The 24,473-nt window shown below is 47.0% G+C and overlaps 1 protein-coding gene across 12 annotated transcripts in view; it reads right to left on the minus strand.

Annotated features, from left to right (window-relative positions):
- The window catches only part of CAMK2G (calcium/calmodulin dependent protein kinase II gamma), a 121,556-nt gene extending 112,281 nt beyond the window's left edge, over positions 1-9,275 (minus strand). For 3 of the 12 annotated variants that reach the window (XM_040607743.1, XM_040607746.1, XM_040607744.1), the window contains exons 1-2: positions 8,960-9,267; positions 7,040-7,134 (exon numbers count right to left, since the gene is read on the minus strand). In XM_040607743.1, coding sequence (XP_040463677.1) covers positions 7,040-7,134; positions 8,960-9,024 — 160 coding nt within the window. In that variant the 5' untranslated portion in view covers positions 9,025-9,267. Of the gene's footprint in view, positions 1-7,039; positions 7,135-8,959 lie in introns of all 12 variants that reach the window. The other 9 variants (XM_040607735.1, XM_040607737.1, XM_040607736.1 and 6 more) reach the window with 9 other exon arrangements.
- Positions 9,276-24,473: the final 15,198 nt, after the last annotated feature.

The following is a 24,473-nucleotide window of genomic DNA, read 5'->3' on the forward strand; positions in this document are numbered from 1 at the left end:
TGATATTTCCTCCAACCACTAAAAAAAAGTAATAATCTTGTGAGGACCTCAAAATTTTAAATATGCATTTGCCCTTCAGAAGCCGATGCACCTCTGCTTTCCCCAAGCTGACTACACCGAGCACTGACATCACATCTGTTGCAGGCAAACACACAAGGTGAGATACTCCATATTTCTTTTTACAACACTGAAGGTTTCTTTCCTGTGCTGGTGATCCTGGTGCCGGCTGATATTGCCCCCTTCTCCTGGCCAAGCCAACAGCAATAGCTCACTCTATAGTCAAACAGTGGCAAATAAACATTTTTTTGGTAAAGTCTATTACCTCGGTGAAAAATTATTATTATAATTGGTATCTTGAAAATCAGGAGGTTTCAAGTACAGAGGAAAGAAAAAGAAACACCTGAAACATCAAAAGAGGCGATAGGCCAGAATTAATGAAAAGGGAGGCGGTGCCCTGGTTGTCAGGGTTGTGAGGCAGATAGATGGTGTTCATAGGTGCCACAGTGAAGAGATACTTTTTTATATTAGCGCACTTCCCTTTTAAAAAATTGTCTTCACCCAATTTGCAGGGACAGAAAAACTAAAATACTTCCAGGGCATAGAAGGGATCAAAAAGGTTTTCATAGCCCTCTCTTAAAACTTCAGTGGTGCTAAGCCACTGGCTGGGGGCGGGGGGGAGAAGCGCTCTTCATAAATTAATTTCTTTATGATCCCCAGATGAGTCCTCCGCTGGCAGTGATGGCTTTGGTACTGTCCAGAGAAGGATTACATTTGGAGGCAGTGAAATTTCCACGCTAAACCCCAAAACCAACAAAAACACCCCATAGCTTTTGCACTGGATCTTTCTTACAAGAAATCCAAGTAGCTCTCCCTGCCCCAAATACCTACAAGTGAGCTCGACATCCCGCTCTTCACTGCAGGGACACCTGGAAATATTTCAATCGTGGCTCGCTGATCAGAGTAAATGATCTAGAGCCAAGGGCTTCAGGACACGTGCGGGAGTTAGTCTAATCACATCTCTGCCGTACACAAATCCAGTTTATATCGGGAAAACAAGAAACCTGACTCTCTCGCCAAGCCCCTTTCTCCAACCTCACGTGGAGGCACTAGGAATTCCTGCCCAATCTGTGTGCCCACTGCCCCCCCCTCCTCATTGTTAATGCTGGAAATTTAATACTCAATGTGACCACTGAGAAGACAGACACGAGCTGAAATCCTGTCTGCTCTGTTCCAGCTCCTTTATAAAATATACAGCGTAAACTGAGAGGCAACCTGGGGTAACCCCAACCACCACTGACATCCACAGCGGGAGGAAGCCAGCTTCTGGCCATCGCGAGCGACAGCGAAAGCAAGGCTCCCACGGCTCGCACCCCGCCAATCTCTGCTGGCTCTCACGCCAGGGCGCTCTCCTGCCGTATCCATGTGCTGTGGCAGGCGAAAAAAACCAGGCTGACCCTCGGCGGCCCCCCCTCCCCAGGCTCCCAAGGTCAGGGTCTCTCCTCTCACACACACCCCTCCTACTCTCCAAACACCTCTTCCAGTGTAATTTCTTTCCCCTGGTGACATACGCCGCTCGAGCCCCTCTTCCCCCAAGCAGGGGGCTGCAGGCGGAGGTGGGGAGGAAGAGGAGGGGGAGGCAGGCTGCTGGCGGGAGGCAGAGGGCTGCAGTTTCTGACATCAGCAGAGCAGCCCCCCCGCCGCCCCCCGCTGCACGCATGTGTGCTGCGGTGCAGAGCGGAGAGTTCAGCCGCGCGCTACCCATGCGCCCACCGCTACCCATGCGCCCACCGCCCGGCCCATTCCTCGCCTGCAGCCCCCAGCCCCTCCCGGCTGCCTGCCAGGCAGCCCCCAGCCACACGCACCACTCGGGGGGCCGGGGGGGCAGCACTCTCTGCTCTGCTCCCTGCATCCCTCCAACCCCTCCACGTGCGCAAAGACCTCCAAAAAATCCCCAGCCGCCGCTGCAGATGATCTCCCACAGACGCTCCCTAATCACGGCATCTCCCAGACTCCGGGCAGGCAGCAGAGGGGAGGGGGAGGAGGAGTGGGGGTGCGGGGAAGCTCCTGACACTCAGCCCAAGGCCCACCCTGCGGGAAGGGCACCTCCTCTCCCGCACCAAATGACCAGACCCGATTTGGCTGCTCAGCAAGTACAGCTGAGCAGACAGGGTTTGATTTGCCGTCCTCTCCGACAAAGGGCGTTTGTCCCCAGCTGACAACCACAGGCACGCAGCGAGGACACCTATTACAGGACGTTTCTACACGGGTTCGGATTTGCGCTTCAGCCATCTGTGACGGGTGTGCTGGGCTCCCTCGCTCTGGCAGGGATCTGCCGGGCTGCAGTGCACCACCGCTGCACGCATCCAATTCAAGCGGGTGTGCTGGAGCCCACAGGGGACTTCAAACCTGGCAGCCACAAGACAGTCCTAACTCAAACACCGGCGAAGAACATTTACAGAGCAGATCAAGATAGAGGTTAAGGACTGACGTTGCTCAACTTCCACTGCCGCATTCAAGCTCAATGTTTCAGTGGCCAGGGAAACTAGTATTGACACCTTCAACAAAACATAGTGTAAAGCCCCAATCACTGTGGAACTGAAAGCCAGAACAGGAGCAAGATGTATGAAAAAAAAACTGAGTTGGAAGTGCAGAGAGAAAGCTTTTATCCTGTCAGGGTTTGATACACAGAAGTAATTCCCTGCTCCTCCCACAATCCACATAATCTCCTACTGGAATAACAACAAAATAACTCTGTAAACTGCAATTTTTTTTCTGATTTACAGATTTGGAAAGATGGAGAGCAAGAATCCACCTCTGTTCCACAGGCAAAAGCAAAGACACAAAAGCAAAGGAGAAAGCAGTGAAGCTGTCTAACTTCCAAGACGGCTGCTTTTCACTTTTTTAATCCAGAGATGTCACTTAAAGAGTTGAAAGACACAGATTTTCAGCAGCAAACGAAATTTAACAATAGATGTAACACACAGAGATTTCTCCCACCCCACACATAAAAAAAAAAAAAAAAGGCCCCAAAATCCTACACATGGTGATAGGATCACTATACACTATTGATATAAACAACATCCTAAAAATTACCACAGGACAGAGCTCTGCCTACCCCTTTCCAGCGCAGGACTTTCTCAAAAGCATGTGCTGGAGAGTCAAGTCCTGCATATTTCCTTATTGCTACTAAAGCTACTGCTTCTCTCTTGATCCTTTTGATCGCTGCAAGCAATTTTACTTTATTTGAACTTTGCTGCCCAAGAACCAAAGCACTACTTGCTATGAATTTTCATGTTTAAGAAGTATTCTGGTGACACCCACAAGACAACTTCCAAAAAACTACAGTTATTACTTCCCTCTACCCGTAGCTCTGGTAAAAGCCCATGCGTTCAATCCCATAGGAATTTCACATGACTGAAGCATTGTATTTCCCCCATGTGTAATAACCGCTGCTCTTATATGTTAGCTGAACGCTGACTATGGTGAAGTCTGTTTCCCCTCTCTTTCCACAAGCATTTGGCCCCTATTTAACGTTAAAGGTCCTAGCATACTCTTGGGCAGTCTTAAGCACCAAAAAATGATGAATAACAGCAAATACTTTATTAAAGCAGAAATATAAATTTTAATCTAGACCAGCTCTTACTGACAGGATTTATTAAAACAGAGAGAGAACAGGCATCCAAAAAATCAAAGACAATAGGGAAACAGAGACTCTCCTCTCGACATCTGACTTTGTATTTCACAAAGTGTGAAGCTTTACTAGACTGAAGTTGTTCAGACTGCCCTTCACAAAGACCAGCACCACATTCATCCTCCTTGCTTTCACAGAGAAGCCCTGTAACAGCACCACACCTCTTCAACTCTTTACTGCTTTAAGAAAACAGTTTGATAAACATGTCAAGTAATATATAACCATTTAAATGCACACAATTCACCCTGAAGTGTTCCTCTTCCTCCTTCTCTGCTACCTACGGCAAGCTATTCAGCACTTCCCAGACAGCTATCTAGTATTTCGTCATCAACAGTCTCGAAAAATACAGGTAACAAGAAGTACTGCAGAAGGAGAGCAAGGTTTTGTTACCATTCCCCTGTACATTACCAGAGGAAGCACTATACAGCAGGCAGAACTTCAGCAAAGTAGTGATGGGCAAGACTTATTTCTCAGCAGCAGCCAGACACTGACTCTTGCGGAAGCCATCACTACATCAAGCATCTACACAAGTTCAAATTCTGCAAATTTCAAATGCAGCTACACTTGAGTTGGAGAGGGGCAGGGTGTCCTCACATGAGGGAATATTCTGGCGCTGTGACCAAGCCCAGAAGAAAGCCAACAACATGGGAGGCAGATCAGGATTGAGGGGGTTAACCTGCACAACAGGCAGGCATGCAGTTGGGCGTGCAGGAGAGCCCCCTGCCTATGTACTGCTGGACAGAGACATGCCGCCCGCCCGACCCCCCCCCCCCCCCCCCCCCCCCCCCCCGGAGAAGGAAGCATCAGGCAACATATATCCAGGATACTGCAGAATTAACACTGTGATTCTCCTCCTGTGGGAGACAGCTTTCTAAAATGCATTTTTGTGAGACTTTCATTTTCAGGTTGCTGAATTGAATCTCCCTAATCATTGATTTACAGCTGCAATGTCTAAATAGCACACATTTTTCCCTCAGTGCTTTAAAGACCTATTCCGAGGTGAATTCACTATGTTCCTATGAAAATATTCAGTCCCGTTTTGCACTAACCACTTGAGCTATCAGCAAACACAGCTGGAATAACTGAGGAACCTATGTATTCAGCTGAAGTCACCATCCACTTCTCACTGTAAACGCAGATTCTTTAGTCCTCAGATAAGACTTCAACAAAACCTGATCAGTCCCTTGGTTTTTACACTCTTCTGTACTAGCAGAAACATCTATGTCCTTCCTTGGCTTTCCCCACACTCGCACTCCACCTAACCTACTTTACCTACCTTTGTAAGTAAATCATTGCCAGCTGCCTCAAGTTATGTAGCTGACGATCAGGCTAGTATCCTCAACGTATTTTATTTATAGGAAGATATGAAATCTAGAAACTAAGTAGTAGATCAAAACATGGCCTGTATTCACCCATACTTACTTGTCCTCCTTGCTGGGTCATAAAACTGTCAACACCTTGACATGAAAAGCAATTAGAACCTATATATTTTTCCCTCTGTAACTGACTAGGTGCCCAAAGACTTAAAAACTGACTTAATCAGTTCTTCTGGTACTTTTGGACTTCTGCTAATACATTTCTGAATTCTGTTTAAGCTATATTCATTCTGCAGTATTCCCCATTTTTCTTATTTCCAGACTTAATTTCAACGCCACTTCCTTTGTAAGGAAACGGTTTCTCATTTGCAATGGGTTTATCAAGCTACCCTCTCCCTTCTCTAAGCAGGTTTGTGTCCACCAGCATCTGAGAAGATGGCTCTCCTGAACTGTAGTCTTTGCTACAGGATGGATGGGGAACTCTGCGGAGCAAACACGGCATTAACAGCTACCAGCAAAGCAAAGCCACCCTTCAAACCTCTCCCATATTAAGTTGAACTAATTTTGAACTCAAGAGATTGGATATCCTACCTACATCAGCGGGCACTGTCACCTGACCATGGAGAGGACACCAATTCCCACAGGATCTGCAGCCACCTCCTGAACAATCTGGGGCTCCACTGGCTGGTCCCCAACATGACCTCACTCAGGCTAGATATCAAAACAACACATTATCACACATGCTTAATTCCACAAAGCAAACCCACCCCACCCTCCCAAAAAAAAACCCCACAACTGACCACAACTTTTACAGCACAGCACACACTACTTCTCCATGCATTTTTCACCATTCTTTAAGCAGTCTTCTGCTCTTATCATCACATTTTGTATTCCAGCAAAAAGGCAAATACATATTCTATTTTTCTCTTTTATAGGGATTAGGCAAAATGTTCTTCACTTCTAAACCATTTATCAGTATCATTTGCCTCCTACTCCTGCTTTTTTTTTTTTTCCATTTCTGTCAACCCCCCTACTAAGCCATCTATTCAACTAGCAAGTTAGTCGAGAGCCTAATAAATTAATTTTTGCCAAATCTGAAAGCCTTCTAAGCATTAGATCTTGTTGTGTTCACCTTTCCTACAAAGAGTTGCCTCTGGCACCTCAACTTGCTGCACACTCTGCTTTCAGCATCTTTTACTGCAGAGTTCAGTTTCTCTCACTCTCCCCCGTATCCACCCCGCCCAGGAAGCAACTTTAATCCCTGTAAGGGATTCCCTACACAGTAGAAGATAAACATTCCCTGCATACTGCAAGGTACACTACCCTTTGTGCATACATACGTCCCTGGAAAAGAGAAGACCAAGAGCTTGGGGGAAGAAGAGTTAAGATACGTTTTTTCTTTTCAGAACACTACAGTCTGGTTTCAGGTTTTGGAAGTCTCCAGGACTAACAAAAGCAAAAAAAATAATAATACTTGTTCTAATTTGTTGAAGTCAAATTTGCAAGATTTCTTCATCCAACCTACTTCTGCCTTACAAGACAAATCCGTTAGTTTCCAAACACACCACGTTTAACTGCAGCATGAAAGGAGCAAGGCATACAGTGTCTACCCTTCGGGAAAAAAAAAAAACCAAACCCAAAACATCTGTTCTGGTAAGACAGATCTCCTAGGTAGGAAACACATTCAGCAAAATCAGTCTGCAACATTTCTCTTTATTATGAGTGATCGGTACACACACACGTAAATAAACCTTCTATAAACATACCTCTAGCTCAGCTTGCAGAAGAAAGATCTCAAAGAGAAAAAAGACAACATCACTTCACAGAGCATCCGTTGCCAGATACAGGAATCTTTCTATCATCCTACACTACCTCCTTTCAATCTCCTCTTTGCCACACACCTCAATTATTTTGTAACGCTGAAGTAACGACTGAGACAAGCAACTTCAGAACGCTTAGACTTATTAAAACTTCAACGCCAGTGAAGTATTTTCTATTAATAAAAGGAAGAAAGGTACGTCGAGACACTAACCTCTGGCTGACAGTTTTTTGGTGTTGATGATTTTTGCAGCATATTCCTGTGATGAACTTTTCTTTACACATCTGCGGACCACAGAGAAGGCTCCCCTAGAAGAAAATTAAAGAGGGTAGGAGCTATGAAACTGAAAATGTGAGTACAGTAGCAGCAATTTCTACCCCCAGAGCTAACCAGATTAAGGACAGGACAGAAGACATACAGGAGGGAAACCACACACGAGACTCTGATGAACAGCACATCTGTCTGATCAACAAAGAGAACCTAGCCTAGATGATACTTGAGCCCCCCCTGAAGACCCCTCAAGCCCCCTCACAGACAGCACGGTAAGAACAGCACACTGTGCAGGGACAGAGGGACCATACGGACACAGAAACACGACATGAAGGGCTTGATGAACAGGAAACAAGCAGCCCAGAACGATGCTGCAAACACTAGCCGGTAAGTCCGTCTCCCAAAGACAGTATCCCCAGCAGTTACATCACACAACCAGGACTCATTTCTCCCACGTTCAAGTGCCAGCTGGGTCACAAAATCGCTGCAACACTTTGCAGAAGTTACTAGTTCTCTTACATCTCTCTACCTACCTGCAAAATGGGGATAAGTGTGCACCTATTAAGGAAGTAGGTAGGAAACTACAAGGCTTTGAGCATTTTCTCAGGCTGGAGCTATTAATATAATTACAACTATTCCAAAAAGCCACTTGGAGAAGACATCAGAGAGAGGGGGAAGAAGGATTTCTGTGAGAAAAGATGATACAACGGAGACCAAGGTGAAAAGACAGGGACTCAACATCTCTAGGACTACACAGATGAGTGCTTGAAAGCCGTCGCTTTTTTTTAAAAAAAGAAAAACAACACCAAAAACACAACCAAAACCAACAAAACAGGGTGGGAAAAGAGTAACAACTGGCTTGACAGGAGAGATCTGAAAAGGGGAAAAGGGCAAATAAGAGAAAACTGGCAGAAAATTCCAAGTCCTTCAGACCAGGAACATGAACCCATGTCTATGGACAAATGTACATATTAAAAGTGTAAGAAAGGGGAAGAGGAGCTGCACAAGGGCCCCACAAGACAGTTAGCCCTACAGAGAGCCTAAAATAGCCTGAATTCTCCTGATACTGCGGAGTCCTGCCTTTTTCTCCCCTTCCTCAACCTCTACATACAAACCAATAAGCAGCAAGGTGAGCACCAGCACCGGGGCCCGGGCCCGGTGACACACAGCTGCAGCATCGTGGGGAGGGACGGGGACACGGGGCTGGAGAGGAGGGATGCAGCAGAGCCCAGCGCTTGGTGCAGGGAGGGAGGGGGAGAGCAGCAGCAGCAGCACCCAGGAAAGCACTGTCCCCACCATCCCACCCCGGCCACTGCCACGCTGCTTTCCTGTCCCAAGGGGTGCCCCTGCAGAGCCCTGGTCCTAGGGTGCAGCAGCAGGTCTGCCAATGCAGAGACAAGTGCGGAGCGGCAGGGAAGGAGGGAGGGCAGGAGAAGCGCGGTGCAACAGCAGCCCGTCCCTTCGCAGGGGACGAGGAAGCGGGGCGCGGAGCATCGCAGAGCGGCGGGCACCGTGCCGCGTCCCGGCCGGGGGAGCGTGCGGCGGGGAGGCGGCGCGGCAGGGGCCGGCGGCAGCCGCGTCCCGAGGCGGGCAGAGGGGACCTGCCGGGCGGCAGGAGCGGCGAGCAGCCCGCGGGGACACGCAGTCCGGCGGCGGGGACGAGCCGGGGCCGCAGGAGCACCTTTCCCTCCAGCGGCGATGCCGCCGGGGCGGACGGGGGGTTGCAGAACCGGATTACAGCCGCCGCGGCTAATCCTCCCTCCGGCTCCCGGCTGAGCCGAGCGGCCGGCGCGGGAGGCTCCGGGCAGCGCCGGCGGGTCCCGGGGCCGGGGCGGGCGGCGGGGCGCGGCGCGGGCTCCGTACTTGCCAAGCTCCTCGTAGAGCTGGTACTCGTCGGTGAAGCGGGTGCACGTTGCCGTGGTGGCCATGTTCGGGCTGCGGGAGGCTCAGCGCCGCTGGGGCATGGGGCAGGGCGGCCGGGACGAGCCGTGCCGCGCCGTGCCGTGCCGGGCGGGCGCGCTGCCGGGGCGGGCTCCCTCCTGGCTCGGTAGGGCGGCGCGGGCTCCCCCCGCGCCCGGCTCGGCGCTCCCCGCTCCGCCGTGCACAGTCACCGCTCGCCGGGGAGGGGAAGGAGGCTGAGCCTGGCCAGCACCGCGAGAACTGGCTCGGAGACACCCCGCGCCGGCCCCCTCCCTCCGCCGGCCCCGGCCCGCCGCGGGGTGTGGCCGCCGGGGGCGCTCCCGGGGCTCCCGCAGCGCCGCCGCCCGCCCGGGGGGCTGCAGCCGGGGCGCGGCCGCCGGAGCGGCCACTGCAGTCGGTTACCCCCGCCCGCGGAGGGAGGGCGGGAGCGAGGGCCGGGGGCGGGCGGCTGCGGTTGCGGCCCCCGCTCCGCTCCGCAGGCGGCGGGGTCCGGCCGGAGCCCCCGGCCGCCGCACCGCCGGGTGTGCCTCTAGTTGCCCGCCGCGGGGAGCGCTGCGGCGGCCGGGGCGGGCAGAGCCGCGGCCGGGTGAACTTCCTGCGTGCGGCGGGAGGGCAGGGCAGGGCAGGCGGGGGGGGGCGCCGCTCGGACCCCGGCGCCCGTCGGCGGGGCTAGTGGCGGGCGACCGGCCCCCGCCGCCGCCCCCTGCGTGCTCCCCGGAGGAGGAGGCGGAGGCAGGTCACGGCCGCCGCCGCCCGCAGTCAGGCCGGGGCCCGGCGCTGCGTTCACCCTCCCGGGGCAGCGGGGCGCGGACCCCCAGCCCCCTGCTCCCGCCCGAGCCGTGATGCGGGTGGGGGTCCCCGAGGACGGCCCCGCCTGGCGCCGGGCAGAGCGGTAGGGCGCGGAGCCCTGGCCCAGTGCGAAGGGCCGGGCGGCGGGACGCGGGCGTGGGGCGGGCAGGGCAGGGCAGGAGCCACCCGGAGCCACCAGCCTCCCGGCGGCGGGCGGCAGCGGCTCGGCCTCTGCTGCCTGCGGCGCGGGCTCTGCGGCACCGGCCGGGGCCTTTTCACCTTACTTAAGTGAGTCTCTCCCCGTCTGAACAATGGCCAAATCTGCTTAATACGCGGATTTATATAGGACAGTCACTGACCCAGCCGGAGCGGGAAGGACTGCGCCAGCCTCGCCGCGACTGGCAGCGCGAGCTGCGTTCCGAACGCGCTGACGGATGAGTGTACCGTAAGCCAGGGATCTGAAAATGAACAAGTACTTTAGACACCATGCATCCCTGCTCTGTGACTGAACTACCAAAGCATCGTGTTATTTTAAATCAGGTGAAAAGCAGTGGCAGCAGCCACCAGCATGTCTCTCCACACGCTCCCTGTCTCCAGGTTAAATGCAGCCAGCCCAGTGCTGCAAAGTCTACACCGAAGTGATGCAGTGGGCAAAAAATTCACCCAGCCTATGCAGAAAGTAGATAGCAAAAGTAGGACAACCTAACAGTAGCATTACAACAAAGCAGTACTTCTAGAAGGTGATTATGAAACAGCATTCTGCGCCTTACACCATGCCAGCATTTAAACCTGGAAACCTGCTGACCCAGCAGAATGATTCAGAGAACCACCAAAAGATCTATCCAACAGGTGCCAATCAGTGAATCTGCCCCCTGCCGAGCTAAAATTGCCCACCAGCCTCATTTGGTGACCCACCCAAAGAGTTGCAGATGAGGAGGACAGTGATGTGACAACCCACAGTCCTTACCATGGGAATTGACTGATAACACGAAACTCCAGTGGGATATCCTAGATGTGTTGAGCAATGTTGCTGCCACACAGGCACTGCACTTCCACCATCCAAAGTGATGTTAGGTGTTCTTTGTGCAAGAAAGGTGAGCTGTTAAGTTTGTGCTGTGGTTGCACTATCAAGATAGATGCAACCCAGTCTGCTATGTTAAAAAACCTGGAGCGACTGGAACAGGACTCTGACGTTTAAGACTGGATTTTAGCTTGCTGTGCTGAATGAGCAGCCAGAGGGAGAGAAACTAACTGTGCATTTGTCCTGTGTTCCTACAAACCAAGGAAAGATGATGAAGATGGAAAGGGGTGCAAGCCACAACAAAGAAATAGAGCCACGGGAGAGGTTTACCTAAAGCTCAAAGCATCAAAACTGAGTGAGATTCTGCAGTTGAAAACTGTTTTAACTGGACTCAGAGTGTTCTGTGCCTTGCGCCAAGCGCCCCATCGTATTTCACAAGCCCTGGTTGCAGTGGTCTCATAAAAAGACATGAGGAACATAAAAAGAGGGAGACAGAAGAGGAAGTTTCTCGTCTTCAGGTGTTACAGGGAAAAGGGAGGTCTGGAAATCAGAAAGGGAACAGGGAGGGAAGTGTGGAAAGAAAAGCTAGCCATGTGTTATGCATAGCAAGTGCTACGGGAACAGATTGCTAACTGAAAAACTTGTGTTAAGCGACAAGTGGGATATAAATTGAGTGACAGACTTGATTAAACCAAGTACTGAGTGGGAGACTAAATTACAGGAGTAGAGTTTTCTAAAGGAATGTAGACAAAATGAAGCAGGAGGAGGGGTGGCAATATGGATAAGAGTATTGTGTCAACAGAAAGAAATATTGATGTTCTGGCTGACACAGCAGTCTACTTGTACTGAGAGTAAAACTGCAAACAGAGGTGAATCTTGAACGGTTCCTGGTCAGAATAATGTTGTAGGGACCAGAAAATACAGTAAAAAATGGGTTTGAGAGAGCCTGTGTGCTGGTAACGGGAAATTCAGCTAATGAACAGTAAGTGAGATGCTGACCTCAGTTATGCAGAATTGAAATCTGGAGTTAATGCGTTGCTTTTCTTATTAGCCAGCTGCAGATTTCACATTAGCAGAGTAGCAGTTTTGGTGTCTATTTTTTGAAGTAGCACAGGTTGGCTTATACAGTACACTGAACTGTCAGGGATCTGCAAGGGATTAATCTGATTTTAATAACTGGAGCTGAGTAAGAGGCACTAAAGAAAGTAAGTAAAATACAAAGGATTTAATGCAAAGCCCATGGGCATAAATGAACATTTCCCTCTGTTCATGTTAATGGCCTCTGAATCAGGCCCATCTGTCCTTGGAGCCTAAGCTTGGCTTTGGCATGTTGAAGAATTTATGTGGAAAGGCCATAACACAAAAGTGTTGGTCTTTAGGGAAGCAGAGTGAAGGACTACAAAATGAGTTCACAGAAAACAACTTAAATTCAACTCACTGTGGAAAATGGGAAGGATGCTGGAGAAGGTGCATGACAGCATCTTTCCAGCAAGGCTGAATAAGCCCAGGGGGCAGCATGTATCAGTGTGCTGAATGGAGCAGCACTGCTAATGCCAAACATGAAGAGAGTGCGTTAACAAAAAATAAAGGACCCGGGAAGGTTAAGAACTGAAGTTAAAAATCAGTCTGAGAGGATGAAGGCAAGAAGCAAAAAAGAAATTAGAAACAAGCGAAATGAGTGGGCATATTTTCTAAATAGACATTCTCTGGTTTTCTGCTGTTAACTCGGGGTCCCACAGAAAATCAAGTAATTTTCTTCTCTGTGCCTCTGCTGTCTAGTCTGTCTCTTCAGAGTGAGTAACTCCAGGTAGGTCTTATCACTCACAAGGCATTTACAAGACTCAAAATGCAACCTGCCCAACTCTTTATGTAGGGCTTCCTAGCACTTCTTCAGTATACAAACAAATGAAAATACAAAATAAACCACCGAAACCTCCAGAACTGTGTGAAATACTGCATCATCTTAAAATGGGGAATTTTTTGACAGGTGAAGGTTAAGTGTTAAAATTCTTAACAATTATTTTGCTTTAGACTCTACAAAGAAAAGTGCAGATACCTAAATCAGGCATCATTTCATCATGATTGTCCACAGAGTTGCTGTCATGTGCACAGAAAAAAACCCCTTCTCTTCATATGCGATGATTCGTGTTGGCTATGCAATACAAGATCTCTCAATTATTATTATTTTTTTTTTACTTTAAGCAGTTGTTGAGTATCTACCAGAAAAATCAGGTTCCTTTAATGTGCCTGGTTGTTCTCTTCCTTCTCCCGAACTGAGGTTCATTTGTTACCTCTGAAAAATCATTACTCAGATAAGCCTAAATGGGCTTCTGGGTGTGGCTGATAAAAATAAAAAGTAGCATGCATAGAAGGAGAGACAGAGAGGAACATTTTAGCGAGTGAATATAAAATTCATATTTGAAATAAACATCAGAGTTCTGGAGAGAAGCAAACATTAAATTAACCTATTAGTACAGACTATTCAGCCATCCATCTAGTTTAGCGTCTTGTCTTCGGTAGTGACCTATTCCAGACAATAAATGTGAGGGAGGGGGAACAGGAGGGCATTAAAGGAAGACAGAGAAGGGAGAAGAGGAAGGAATCAAAACAGGCCAGAAAAGAAAGCCATATAACTATAGCCCACGTGCATACTGCACACTACTCAATTAGAGTGGCTTTCCTCCTGACCCCACGATGATGATCAAAATATGCCCTGAAGCACAAGGATTGGTAGCCCTTGTAATTTTGATTGTAGCTTGTGTCAGTGCATATGCTATTCTGTTTCATGTCAACGTCTAATCCTTTTTGATACTTACTAAGCTATTTAAGTCAATAATATCCCATGGCACTGAGTGTCGCATGTTAATTACATGGCTCATAAAACATATAACCTGATATCATTGCAAATTTGTTCTATTTTAATGTGACTGAGTGGTTGCTCCTGTTAGGAGACAGGGCCAGTAGGTATGTCCAAATGGCCAGCCCTGTTCTGTACCTCTCTGCTCTTCAGTGCTGCGGGTCACTGCCCCCAGGGCAGTTCAGACACAGGGCTGGCAGGGTCTCAGTGCCTGGGTGCCCCTAGACAGGGCCCTGTGTACCCACTGGCAGACTGCCTGGTTTCCCAGCTCCCCCAGTGACTCATGGGCATGCGTGCCTTTCACTGGGATTTTTGCAAGCCACCTGGACGTGAGGTATCCTCCTCTCAGCTTGAAGTGCTTGTGACTTTGGATTTCAGAAGCGGAGGTTGTGTCCCCAGCTAGGAGAGGGAAGCATTCAGTACACTTTCAGCACATTTAGCTGCCATAAGCTCACTCCACACAGTCTTTTCTCTGAAGTCTTATCCTACCTTTGCTGAGGGATCAATATCAGGTTTATTGACCAATTTCACAGCCTGTACTAGATTCCTGCACAAGTACACATGATACAGGCAAAGCCTGGTGGAAGGTAACACATGGACAGTCTTGAAAATCTGAGTACTTCACCCACAGACCCATACAGAAGGGGCTGCAGCAGCCTGATTTTATGTTTCTCATCTCATGAAAATCCAAGTTCCTCCAACACTAGCCTGAGCTCTAGGCTAGAAACTGAGGGCGCTCCAGAAGAGTAGGCTTTCCAGCCTCCTCTTTGAAGCTTTCTTTGCTAGAGAGACACCGCTGAACAATTTCTGAATGCTGAGCTGCAATGTCTACTGGCTGCTGTCTTAATTGATCAGTTCCACAAAATATTTACGCTTCTATCATACCTAAACTAGTCTTTGAAATGTATCATTAAGACACTATAGAAATCACCAGTGAAGATTACAGAAATCAGAGAAGTGTTCTGAGCAGTAAGAACAATTCCCTTTAGTTCTATACCTATAGCAATATTAATAATATTGCATTCAAAGAATGTCAAGTTTTCATTCCTGTCTTCTTGAAACTGGCCAATGTCAATTGTTTATCAGGGGAAAAGCAGGGTTTCCCACCAGTTACACAGCAACAAGGTCATGTTCCATGAGTTCTTGTAATACTTACCCAGTAACAGTAACTGGTGTGTTAAAATCATGCTGAGATGTGCTTAGCCTCAAAATGTTTCATGTTTATTGCCTCCCTCAGTGGCTGGATGACAGAAAAGCAGATTTTTCTGCTTCAGCAGAGCAGGTGAACAGACCTGCATGTCCAGTGCCAAGTGTAGCTTAATGCTGTCTCTAGACGGCTGTGCTGTCACTGAAGGGTTACTGTGTGGTATACGATAGTGGGGAAACATCCTGAACATTCAATTGAATATGGCCATGGTGGTGGAATGTCCAGGGGCTATTTTAAGATTCACACTGTTTGTTTAAACAGGATTGCGTGACTCAATGACTGTTACATAAAGGATGAACACAGATTTCTCCCTATATCCCAGATACTTCCACCAACTCGAACTATTGTAAGGCATGATGCATATACCATACCAAACGCTACAGATTACTGAATGAACACTGAAAACTACTGCCACATCCTGGGGTGGGGCCTCCCTCTGCTTTTAAATAAGGTCTCTGTCAAGGGGAAGGATAGTACTGCAAGAAAGATGACAGATGGACAGTCCTCATGAGCTGAATGCTGCCTTTCATAGTGTTGAGAAGATGAAGAACAAGAAACTCCCTCATTGCTGTGGGTCACCTGTAACCAAAAGGAATGAGAAATGAGCCCTTTGGTTTCTGTGGATCAGTCATTGCTACTGCTAAGAAAAAAAAAAGAAAATACTTCAAATTTAGTGCCAGTTATAACAAATTTTGTTTCTTTGCATTGTAAAACGGAACACAGATCACTGGGAAAGCCTCCAGTTTCACTCTCACCACCCAAGTAATTGTAACATTCAGCCATTACTAGCTTTCTTTGAATTCAACTCAGAGATAAATTTAATGTATCTCACACTATCGACATCTTGGGATTCTTTCTTCTTGTCATCTCTGTTGAATTTATGGCACAGTCCTTGGGGAGATGCTAGACTTTTTCCATTACCTTCCCAGTTAGGTCTTAATGTTAATGGCTGTGGATTATTGTCCTACAATGAGAGTGCTAGACACCAAATCTACACTCAAGTGTATGTAGACACTTGAGATTACAAAGAAACCAAATCATGATAATCTGCCATCATACAGTATCTTGAAAGATCCGACTCTGACTGCAGTTTCTTCAGAACAAGGCACCTGTCTGGTCTTGTTTGGTAAAATACTGTGCATGTCTGGCAGCATGTGATAGACTTACCAGTTTGAACTGCATAAGCTCTCAAATCAATAACACCTTAGCAATCAAACCAAGATCGAACTTCAATGCTATCACAAAAAGAGAAATATATTTTTAAAAATATAAGGATTTGCTTTCTTCCAACTTAAATATAACTTAACAACATTCCATAAAGCTTGATTATTTTTGTCAAACTTGCAGTATGAGAATCCTGAGTTTTGAAAAGCAGCACCCTGTGCTCCTTACCCAAATGGGAGTGCAGTATTATAATATACAAAATGACAGAATCATCCAGCACTGGGATTCTCCATCCTTTTCCCCCTGAGAGGTTACTCCAAATCTGGGAGACCTCACAAACTACATTTAATCATCACAGCCTCCTGGACCATTATAAACCATGAAGTTGTATACTTCCACATCACAAACGTCACTGCCGTAATTGGCATGAACTGGCCTCTCCTGGCAGCCTCAGGAAGTCAACGTTTACAGAGCCTGTGCTTTCCTGTCATCACCAGGCAGAAGTTCTTTCAACTTGGGACTAAGGCAGGAAGGGTGTATTTTTACTAACAATGTCCATGGTACAAGGGAGTAGATGCAGAAGCCATCCGTCTCCAAAGTATTTCACCATCACTTTCACTAGCACTAAACTCTCAAATAACACCTGTTAGTAGAAAATACTGGTTTTCATTTTTTTCATCTCTGAATCCACTTTGTCCAGTGCTTCATCTCCTCAGTTTAAACAGTAACTGTTTAAACATGACCTTGACATTTTTAAAGGAGCTTGTAAAACCTCTCTGCTGTAAAACAGCCAGATTAACATTTCTGCATAGTTAAAAAAACCAAACACTTTAACCAAAATTGCCTGAATGTTTATGCGAGGGGAGAGATGGCTCACAGGACTCTTCAAAGAACATTGGCAGCGATTTCCTACCCTGAGTAAAATAAATTAATTAACACACACATCCTGTTTAACATCAAAAGAAAATCTGGCTCTAAGGAACAATCCAAAGGAGAGAGCCTGTGAGTGTTTACAAACACAGCCTGAGCCAACGAGCACAGCAAGAGGGTATTTGGGAACCACAGCGAAGCCTCCACCCAGTAGCTGGACTCTCCACTTTCTCCAGCATTCAGTTCTGCCTGCAAGTGATGAACTGAGAACACACACTGAGAAAGATGGGCCTGGTTTCCCAGCCAGAGCAAGAGTAAAACAGTGATTTACACTCCCCATTAACAGCCACAAAACCTGTGGGAATAAGTGAAGTAAATAAAATTTTATAATGAGAAAAATGAGGCAGAGAGTGGGACAGTGACTCTCTCATGACCTCATGGGAGTGCAGCCACCACAGAAAAGCAGAACTCAGGTCACTTGTCCAACATGAACAGATACAGACATGTTCCTGTTGATCTTGATTCTGGGTGAAGGTAATGCAGTGGTGCCACTCTGAATTAGATGTGCAGCTTTCACCAGATTTCTCCCCAAAACTGTGCCTTCAGTATGGAGTGCCATTCACAATTAAAAGCTCACTAAACCTTTGCTATGCTCCTGTGACGCTTTTCCATGGAGCAGCTGTGAATGTTACTGCTTTCTACGCCTCCTTCTGAGGGCTTGGTTACTTGTATCTTGTTGATAAAAATAAAATGCAAAAGAAAAAAAGATGGTTCTTGACAGGTTAAAAAAATTACACCCAAGATCTGTCAGGTTGGTTTGGGATCCCCATTGAGAATCCACCACTGTGAGTCTGCAGTGACACAGACTTCCTGCCTTTGAAGGGCAGGAGGCAAATACACCTGACGGCATGGAAACACAAATATTTGCACATTCAGAAGCCCTCAAAGTACCTAAAGGAATTTCTATACTGCAAAGGAGGGTATTATTTTCTTGTTTAATGACCTTATGTTACATTTGAAAAGTACTACCAAAAAATACATTACAGCAGCTAGATACTAGCTTGCAGCTGATTGCTTCTTGAATACTTGCAAGTCACAGAAGTGCATGAAAATGCATGAGGCAGAACCATGTTTCTGGTCACAAAGGTCTGGGTAAGGTGTCTCATGCTGAGGTATGCATGTGTACATGCAACCAGATGGTTCATAGCCTGTATGTATGTCTGTACTACAGTCCCATAAACGGAAACAAAAGTAGAGAGAGATCATAAACTGTGCAAGGAAAGATGAAAGGTGTTTTTACATATACATTCTGAGACAAAATAAAGTCAGAATGTGTAAAGGCCAAGGATCCAGAGAGAACATGGAAGAACTGACTTAAAGTGAGCTCCTTACGGCAAAGAAGGATAGGCTAGTGGGTGTGTCAGAGAAAGAGAGACAAATCATTTTATGTTTACATGAGAAAATAAATGCTGTCAATACAATTATGGGCCAAACTTCATTTAGCTTTTATCCCTGAGTGCATTTGGAAGAGGACGTGCACTCTGATCCCACACAGCTGTAGCACTGGGCTGTCATTCTCAAGGGAAGAGCAAGCTCCCTGTGGAAATCACACCTGCTGGCTGTAAATAAAATTCACAGAACTAACATCTGTCTCAGATTTGGCATCTGTCTGCTCTGAGGCAGGCACGGAGGGAGGTGAAAACACAGTCTGCACCGTCCCTGGCTCCACTGGATGGCACCCAAGCTCAGGGCTGGGATGGTGTCAGCCCAGGCACCAGGGTAATTCATTTGACAAACGCATGATGCCAGTTGAGGACCTGAAAATCCTATTCCTAGCTCACACTTCCCTTCAGCAAGGGGCAACAGAGGAGTTAAAAAATTACTTGTACTGCATGTCACTACAAATACCATTACAGATTGAAACTCACAAGTTTTACAGGCACACACAAAACTTCTGGAGCTCCCATATATTTCTCCCATATATTTCCCTTTCTCACAGTACACAAAACCATGAAAGATGGTCCAAACCAAGTGGCTTCAAGTTTCTTCCTTAACAGTCAAAAAAAGTTAGCAGAAAGGAGGAGAGCCTTAGCTGTGCTGTGTGCTGCACTGTAAGAGTTTTGATCACCAATCAGGTAAACGAGATGCTCAGACATCCTCAAGAAAGCCGGTGGAGAGACAGCTAGTGGCAGCAGCTGCCCTCGCCCTGCGGAGCTGCTGCCAAGTCCGACGGCGAACAGCGGGCAATGCTCACTGCAAAGGTAACTTACCTGCAACCCCAGTGAAGCTGGGTAACTGAACTCTCCCAGGTGTGAAGACCCTAGCTGCCAAGATGTCTAGACTGCCCGAGGATGAAAACCACATCCACAACAATCATTTTAGAGTATTTAATCCTGTGGTTTAATTAGCTAAGAAAACACTCCCAGTTGAAGGGGTTATAAATTACCCACATTGCAAAACTATATTCCTGTCAGTCAGCTTCAGGTGTGTGCCTGTGTCCTGCTCCAGACATTACAACTTCTGCTTCTGTTGTCCTGCGCACTTGTAAAACCCCCTTTGTGCTCACTTGCCAGCGTTCCCTTGTTAAAGCCTAATCTTACAATAGAATCTTAACGCAGGTGACCCTGCCTTCTCATCATAAATCATTTCCTCTACTGAACGGTTACTGTGCCTTCTCGGAGCCAAACAGAGCTCTTTGGAGATCGGCTACTTATTTGCACAGGTCAGCAAGTATTTAAATAGTGATATACAACAATAACATGAGACAATAAGCAATTGCAATAATAAGTTGTGCCTGGACATCATTACATATGCAGAACTCCTAACCAAGGTAGAAAACTGTTTAGAGAAAGGACTCAGAAATTGTTTCTCTCTCCCTTTTCTGTGTTGTTTACCTCAATGGAGAAATCAGATACCATTGTTATGATTCAATTTAGTAGGTTTAAAGAGATTTTTGGCACTCATGAAATTATCTCTATCACTCAGTATTTTTTAACTGTTTAAAGGAAAATTGACAGATATCCATGAATATATTTGAGGAAAATAGATGATTTATACAAGATAGCCAAGCACCTATTTTCAAATTAATTTCTAAGAATCTATTTAAACCAGTCTTTTAATACTACATATAAAAACGAGGGGGGGGAAACACAAGAGAAAATGTGGAAGCATACCCCATGATCCCATCATAATTCACTTAATATTTTTTTTCCTGAAAATTACTGCAGATTTAACATCAGGCTGGGCTAGCTATGAGGTACTCATTCCTTTTGGGTCCACCTCAGAAAGCTCCTGCTGCAAAACATTTCTAAGCATGAGGATGTACTACAACAAACCAACCAGCCTATTTTTTATTAATTTATTGTATTTTTCAGAAAATAACAATGCTATACTGTGTTTATATATACACTGTAACCCAAAAGTGTATCTTTCAGCACCCAGCCTAAGTCTACCGTGAATTAAGATTTTACAGACTGAAGGTGCCACTTTCCTCTGTCATGTGTCACACTACAAGCAGGAGAACTTCTAGCCACTGGTTTTAGTAGTTTACCTAGACAACCTTTACTGGAAGCCCAGCCTCCACGAAGGGTATCTCTATAGGGTCCCTCCAAATAGGCCTCTACTGGATGAGGGTCATAAGGGAAAAGTCAACATGCCTATGTATTGAGGAGGGGGAAAAAAAAAGAAAAAATGCTCTAAACATACCTAAAGTAAAAACAGTCAAAACTCCAGGAACTGGAGGTGGGGGGGCGGCGGAAGCATTTACGTAATTACTCAAGTAATGGCCCCACTGTCACCGAGTACAGGAGGTGTAAAGAGCCAGACTAGATCCGATGGGGAGGTAGGTCCAGCATAAGAAGAATTCTTGAAACAAGCAGCACCCAGTTTGCACTTGAGAAATAAAGCTGAGCATGGTTACTGTAATTAGACGAGCGCACACTGCCCCCAGAAGGCAACATCCCACACTTTTCCACTCTTGCTTTTTGCCGCCACTTCTCATTTGCCTGCACTAACATTTATTGCAGATAAATGTCAAGTAATGTTCACGGGGAAAAAAATCCCAGCTTCATGTATGAAGTGACGGACTCCGAGCCGATCATTACTATTCACAAATATGAAGGGCAACAAAGATAGCCAGATATGTGGAATGCCACTCTAACAGAGAAGATTAAGTAAAGGGGGACTGTTCAGATTAGAAAGGAAACAAATCAAAGTGATGTGAAACTTACATATGAAATAACAAGGGTATTCAGAGGAAGAAAGAAGAGGAAAAAAACTGTGATAAATGCCATAAACATATACTTTCCATTAAGAAGCTAGCCCTGGTACTTTCCCCTGGGCTTCACCAAACCAGGTAGCTTTGAGTGAGTATCAGTCTAATAGGTCTTAAAACAACAGGGTGACGTGGTCTTACAGAATTCCTCACATCCCTGCTGCCACCCTGGGCTCCCCAGAAGTACATCGGGGCCAGCCTTGCCTATGGAAACACACTGCCCCCCAAGTGGTCCGCCCAGACCTTCACCAGCTGGTAAGCTGCACTCACCACCATTCCCACCCCATAGCCTGAGCCTTGTGGTGGTGTGAGTGGCATGGACCAGGCAGAACTAAGCCCCAGACCTTCCTGAAGGACTTGGGTGAGATCTCACGATCCCAAGCAGGGCTCTGAATGCTCCCTCTGGCCGTCAGCTGGGCCTGCACAAATTGATCACAACCCCTGCAGAGGTACAAAGCCCTTGAGCGAACCAAGGGAACCCATCCTCAGACATTGAAGTGGCTGCCACCTGGGCAATTTTTTTGCACAATCTTCTCACTTGGTTTATATTTATTGATAGACTATTTTCCTCTGAAGCCTGAAAGAGCTTTAAAACCTTTCCCAACCTTCCTCTCTGCAGAGCACATCTGCAGTAATGCAATTCCCTTTGCCATTTCTGAACAGACTTAAAATATTAAATTCTGGTCCCATAAGACACTTGGCTGTAAACAGGCCTTGGTGCTTCCATAAATCCACTGTTCAGTAATAGCACAAACAGCACAGTTTGAACAGTGATCCAGAGGGATGCCTGGCATATGTGAGCCGGGCATGATAAAAACTAAAACAATCTAAGAGGCCCAATAGCAAGTACCTTCCAAACACCTGGAAGAGTGATGGAAAACACCTGGAAGCGACAAAAGCACCTGAAAGACTTGTAGAAACACCAGGATGCAAGTGTGAACCCCACTTGACACCAGACTGCAGGACAGCATGGGGAGCAGGGGCCCTGGGGGGCAGCTCAGCGTGGTCCGTGTCTGGCTGGGGGAAGCCCAGGCCCCGGGTGGTCAGGGACCCCTGCCCATCACCCAGACTAGTTGGCATGGCACCTGGCCTGGCTTGCAGGCTGTTTGCTGCCTGCTGCTCAGGTGTAGCCAAAGCCACAACAGGAGTTATTTTTATGGGTAAGGTACTAAAAATCTTACAGGGCAGAGACTTTGAGCTGTACTTGGCATCCTTCTCAGTCTATGAAATTTTACTCAACAATTTTACGGACAGAACCTATTCCAACTTGGTTAAAAATTTACACTGACAGAAATATTTAAAATAAGATCAATGGGTTTACGCAGGCTGTACAAATTCCATTGGTCTAGATTTTCTGCTATCCTGACAGCAGGTCAAGATTCCTGCAAATCCGAATTCCAAGCTCTGCCACAGTTCAGCCCCAAGCACAGGCTTTAGTGCAGATGATGAGAACTCAGCACCTACCCACACCACAAGGCTTGGTATGGCTCTAAGGGATATGAGGGAACGTCTGGGTGTGGTGCTCGCCTTCCTTGAACAAATCACCCTCTTCACAGTCTAATTCCTGCAATGCCCTGGCAAGTAATCAACAAATCCAAGCCGAACTGGGAATCTCCTGCAAGACGCTTCATTGCAAACTCAACAAGGAGGAGGAACTGATTAAAGAGCAAAGGGATAATACAACATAAGACACAGCACATTTCTGTGGCAACACCCAGTTTAAATGTCACACAAGCTGTGAGAGCTCATCGTTCTTGAAAAGTTATTTTCAAATAAAGGATCTGTTTGTGAACTAAGGCCCCTTGCGAGTTGTGACCAGTAAGACAAGATCAACACCATCAGATAATTTACATTGGTAAACATGGGCCTGAAGCTGTCAGATTTTCAGGTGTTGGCTCCACGGTGGCCTCAGACAAGCCCCTACACTTCTTGCTTCTATATCTTCATTTGCAAGATTATGCTAGCACTTCTGTCCCATATAAATCACGTACAACGCTATCACTGACAACTGATATATAAAGAATGAAGACTTGTTAATAGTCACTGAAGTTATGCCAACTAACAACCCTGCAAATTCATTCTGTTCTTGCTGTGGGTGTATTCATTTAGCTAATGAATATCAGTGTGTGGGATTAACCAGACAAACCTGTAGCCAGCGAGAAATGAATACTATGCAGGGTGTGCATCCCTCTCAGCAATCCATGATTAATACTTGTTTCTACTAGAGTTTATGCTTTTCATAAACTCCAGAATAATAAGCCCCGATTTGCTCAGGGGACTTCAGCTTTCTAAATTTGCTACTCTGGAGGCTGTGGCTCCCCAGTTGGCTTGCAAAGGACAAACAAAAATTTGGGAGAAAATCACTTTTTCTGTGTTGAACCTGAATGTGCATCCCCATTGCAAACAGGAGGAGGGGCTGTTGTTTGCAGTTTGGAGCTCCCAGGGCTGTTTGCCATGGCCAAGGGAAATGTTTACTACAGCTGTAATATGTTACGTGCTGTTGATTTTAATTGCTTTTCAAAATGTGAGGACAACTGTGATAGTTGGAAGAGATGGGTGAGCTGCACTAATAAGCTGTGTTCTGCAGCAGGTCTGGTTCACACTGTGCTGTGCAGGCTTCTCTGCAGAATTTTGCCAGTACCCTGGGGAGCGGGAAAGGAAAGGATCTTAGGCATGCCCTACCCAGTCAAAGAAGTAAGCCTGATTAACTGTCTTGGAGCTGTATCAACAGAGGCCTATGTCCTTTCTTATAATGTCCTACAGTAAAAGCAGCTAGCTATAGCCATAGAGCAACAGAACTACCACATTAAGCCTTGTTGTGAGTAAAAGCAACAACTAACACCGGATTTGGCAAAAGTTAATTGGTCCAACTGAGAACTGCCGTGGCAATTACCGGCTTAGTACTTGCGTTAGAAATGGGTAGCCAGCAATGCACCTTGGTTGAGGGCTCAGAGGGCTTCCCCAAATCTTTGGGAACACTCCAGTTCCAGGCTAATGTCCATCTGGAAGCTGTTCCCAAAAGGTTTCAGACCCCAGCCCCAGCTGGTGATGTATGAAGGAAATTCATTGCTTCCTTCCGCTAGGCAATTGGTATTCTGGGATTTTGACTCACCTAGAAGTGCGTTGGAGGTGGAGTGGGGGTGCTGATTACAGCTGGGTGCTTTTGAGTGATGGGAAATGGTGCAACGTGCTTCATCCAGGCCCTTGGAATCCAAGTGCGTAGGCTTCTTCCTGGGGCTAGTGTAAAGTCTCAGCCCCAAGTGTGGAGTGCGTTCC

Source organism: Falco naumanni, chromosome 9 (assembly GCF_017639655.2).
Source record: "Falco naumanni isolate bFalNau1 chromosome 9, bFalNau1.pat, whole genome shotgun sequence".
Classification (NCBI taxonomy): domain Eukaryota; kingdom Metazoa; phylum Chordata; class Aves; order Falconiformes; family Falconidae; genus Falco; species Falco naumanni.